This window comes from Pteropus vampyrus, unplaced genomic scaffold (genome assembly GCF_000151845.1).
Source record: "Pteropus vampyrus isolate Shadow unplaced genomic scaffold, Pvam_2.0 Scaffold235, whole genome shotgun sequence".
Lineage (NCBI taxonomy): Eukaryota > Metazoa > Chordata > Mammalia > Chiroptera > Pteropodidae > Pteropus > Pteropus vampyrus.
This window is the reverse complement of record NW_011889016.1, coordinates 1,045,441-1,049,145: the sequence shown is the minus strand read 5'-3', so window position 1 is coordinate 1,049,145 and position 3,705 is coordinate 1,045,441. Positions and strand designations below refer to the sequence as shown.

The 3,705-nt window shown below is 59.0% G+C and overlaps 1 protein-coding gene across 2 annotated transcripts; it reads left to right on the top strand.

Moving 5' to 3' along the window:
• The first annotated feature begins 291 nt into the window (after positions 1-291).
• LOC111728893 lies at positions 292-2,037 on the top strand. 2 transcript variants are annotated; one of them, XM_023519761.1, is made up of 2 exons: positions 292-653; positions 1,169-2,037. In XM_023519761.1, exons 1-2 carry the CDS (start codon positions 326-328, stop codon positions 1,531-1,533), a joined length of 693 nt encoding a protein of 230 aa, XP_023375529.1. In that variant the 5' UTR covers positions 292-325; the 3' UTR covers positions 1,534-2,037. The 2 variants fall into 2 exon arrangements, with proteins under 2 accessions (XP_023375529.1, XP_023375528.1); XM_023519760.1 differs by having other exon boundaries at positions 1,166-2,037.
• The last annotated feature ends 1,668 nt before the right edge of the window (positions 2,038-3,705 follow it).

Below are 3,705 nucleotides of genomic sequence, written 5' to 3'. Positions count from 1 at the left end.
GGGGCAGGGGGTGGCAGCCCCTGCCTGGGGACAGGCGGCGGTGGGGGCGGCCACTGCCTGGGGACAGGCGGCGGTGGGGGTGGCCACTGCCTGGGGGATTTGGCCCTCGTGACCTGGGCGAATTCCGGAGCCAGTGAGCCGGGCAGCGGCCAGGGCCTGGATGGCGGCGCCGCTTCCTCCCCGCCGTTGCCTTTCTCCAGGGGCTCGTTTTCTGTGTCCTGCCCAAGTCCCGTCGCGTGTAGGGGACGCAGCCCCCACCGTCCTGCGACACAGGCCGGCTCCGTGAGTCAGCCAGCCACGTCTGCTTGTCGTCCTCCCTCCGAAGATGACCACCGGTCTGATTCTCCACACAGGCGGCCACTGTCCTCACCCCGTGCCCCTCGGAGTCGGGCCTCTCGGAAGCGTTACCCGGGCTGTGGCTCTGGGACGGATCCGGCTGTTTCCAGGGACCCCTGTGCTCAGAGGCGGCGCTGAACCCTGGTGGCGGGCGGGGACCTGCCCGTCACCCCCGCGTGCATCCTGGGAGATGCCACCCACGCGGGGACTGTGCCAGCTGCCTGTCAGGGGAGGACGCTGGGTCAGCCGCCGGCCTGGCGCGCCCCGTTCGCGAACAATGCTGCCCCCGTGCCCGCGAAGGGCCGGACGGCTCCTCGGTGGGACCCTCATTCTACTCTGTGATTATAAAAGCAGCACTAGCTTCAGCTAAGTTTGGAACATATGAGATAGTAAATCTTTTTAAACTACCCATTAAAACTCACGGACTATGATGATATAGACGATAGATTATAGATGATAGGTAGATTAGATAGATAGAGATGATGGATGGATGAGAGAAAGAAATAGATGTTTTTTGCGAATTTATAACTGTTCTGTTTATACCATTTTCTATCCCGTTTTCCTCACATCGTCCCCACGCTTCATTACCTCTGTCTTCCAACGGCCTCGGAAACACTTTCTGGGTCCCTGGGGTATTCACTCTCTGGGTGACTAGGTTTCGTTCCGCGTGGCGCGGCTCTTACGCAAGTGCGTGGCTCCCAGTTCCCCATCGTACGTCACACTGCGATGCGAGTTACGTAAATGGAGTTACGTAAATGGAGTTACGTAAATGGAGTTACGTAAACGCCGCTGACTCCCCCCGTGTCCTCGTTTCTGTTTCTGTTTCCAGAAGGCACGTTCCGGGGCCCGGGTAAAGCGTTCTCGATAAGCACGGCCCAGACGCTCTCCCTAGAGCAGAACCGACCACACGCCCACCAACCGCCCGGCCGCAAGAGGACCCCGCTCCCGCCCCACCGCCAGCGCCAGCGCCAGCGGCCGCCACGAGCCGGACGTGTCGCCGGGGCGGTGGCGCTTGGCACTTCCACTGCTGCTGCGGCCGCTGCTCGACCAGTTCGCGCGGCTTCGCTGTCCGCGGGGCCGACCGCTTTCCAGAAGTGCGTTGGGCCTTCTGGGTTTCTCCCCCCGCGGCGACGGTTCCCTCCCCTCGTCCGTCGCCATGTGTCCTTACCGCCGTCTGCGAAAATAATTGGCAATTAATCTTCTACTCTTTGCGTAACGTTTTTAAACGGCATCAATTAAAGGGGAAAGATCTGGCTCTGCGCTGCCCCCCAGCATCTCCGCCTTGCGTTTTCCAGAGACTTTTAAAAGGTCAACGCTACTTCAAAGTCAGACCTGGGTCTGGATGGACTGCCACCAGAAGGCAACACAGTCTTAGATACGTTCCGCTGGTTTTGAAATGAGCTAAAACTTTGACTTCTTAAAATGTCAGCCTCATAAATTCGCCCCCTTAGACAAAGCCAGGTGCTGGTCACCGTTCAGCAGATCCTCATTCAGCCACGATGGCGTCTGAGCCTTGAGCTACCGTTCCAGGAAGCACCACATTCAGTTCTCATCCTTAAAAAAGCCAGACATTTAAATGCAAATTTGAAATTTCAAATTTTAATCTTTTGCCCGCTTTAAATTCCATTCACCCACTTTTCCCCCAAATCCAGTCATTTGGGGTTAAAATACAAAGCACTTATAATTTTGGCGCAGATGGAATCGAGAGTCATGTTTTAGTCTCTGACGACTTATATGCTACATGCTCAGAATGGATCTTTCATCCCGGCACAGCTGCCTTCGCCCGCACCTTGGGACCAGGGGCGATGACCTCTGCTTCTGTCCAGGTCCTCTCCCGGACCCCCAGCCCTGGTCAGGCTTGAAAGGTGACTCTGAGGTGTCAGCGAGCAGCCAGGAGTGGCCCCGGAGAGCCACCTCTGGACAGTCCATGGAGGAAGGGGTTCACTCCTGGCTACAGGATGGGATTTAAGTGTCCTGGGTCCTGTGCACCCCGAGGTGAGGCTAATGAGGGCCGACCCCTCCCTTTCGTGTCCACGGGAGGATGTCCAACCTGTGGGTGTGGCCAGTCTCCGGTGTGCACATACCCAGGTTGGTGGCTCCGCTCAGCTCTGGGCGAGCTAAGCCGTCACTTAAAGCCTCGGGGAGACAGCAGTAGAACCATCTTAGTAGATATGGAGCCTGAGTTGCATGTGAACAGGTAGCTCAGTGCCTGAGCTGGAACAGGCCATCAGCAATGGTGGGCTCTGTCTACCTGTCTCTTTCAGTGGGTCTAGGGCAAAGCTCACTACCCACGAGCTGGTGGCTGATGTCAGAGTTCTACTCTGGAACAGATCTAAGGTGTTTCTGACCATAACAGCCAGAACATGCTCCAAATGTGTGAGACCCCCGCAGGACCAGGTAACATAACGTCCTGGAAGGGGCTCAGGAGGAAGGTTGCATGACCCCCAACATCCAGGAAGGCCAAGGGCACCCCTCACAAAGCCAGGCTTTCGGGGACAGGCGGGAAGGGACACAGTGAACTATGAGGTGCCCTCCGAACGCCAGGCATCTTAACAGTGACCACGACAGAGGTAAAATCCATCATAGAGGCTTCCTAGGTGACAAATTGCGGGCTAGGGCACTAGACGCCCAGGCCCACCGCCTGGCTGCGCGTGAGTGGGCCTGTCACTCCAGCTGCACGGCCTCCTGGAGGACCTGCGGGAGGCTGTAACCCCTTCACACCTTATTGCTGGGAAGTGACTTTGTGATGTGACACATTAAAAACAGGTTCACGCGAGCCTCCTCTCCGACGAGTTGGAACGTCGGAGTGACAGCCTGCCTTCCTCTTGCATGCTGGCTCAGACAGGAGCCCTCCAGAAAGAGGGGGGTGCGGGGGTGGAGTGCGGAGGGGTGCGGGGGAAGGGGCTTTTACTGAGATGCTGTGTTTTCAACGCTCCCTGTACGACGACAGACTGGGAAGCTGTTCACCTTAGTCCCCCAATAATCAATAATAGAATGATGAGCACCTTTCCACTCTGCTCCCTTGGCCTGTGGTGGGGTTCCAGCAAGGAATTCCTGGGGCTCAGCCCCTGCCCGGCTTACGGAGCCCCTGTCCAGCTCGGCTTCAGCCCCTGCCCTGCCCTGCCCAGCCCCGGGCCAAGCACAGCCCCCGAGCACGGCTTCGCAAGCCCCGCCAGCCCGGGCAGATGCCCGGCTCCGGCCCGACTCCCATCCAACCCCGCCGGCCCCGCACCTGTCCATTTCCACACCTGTCCAGCCCCGCAGGCAGGGAGTGCGGCGCCCGCTTGGCCCGCCGAGTCCCCCGGCGGCCAGCAGAGGGCGCGCCTCTCGGAGAGGCGCCTGGGCTCAGCCGCGGACCGGATCTCGCCC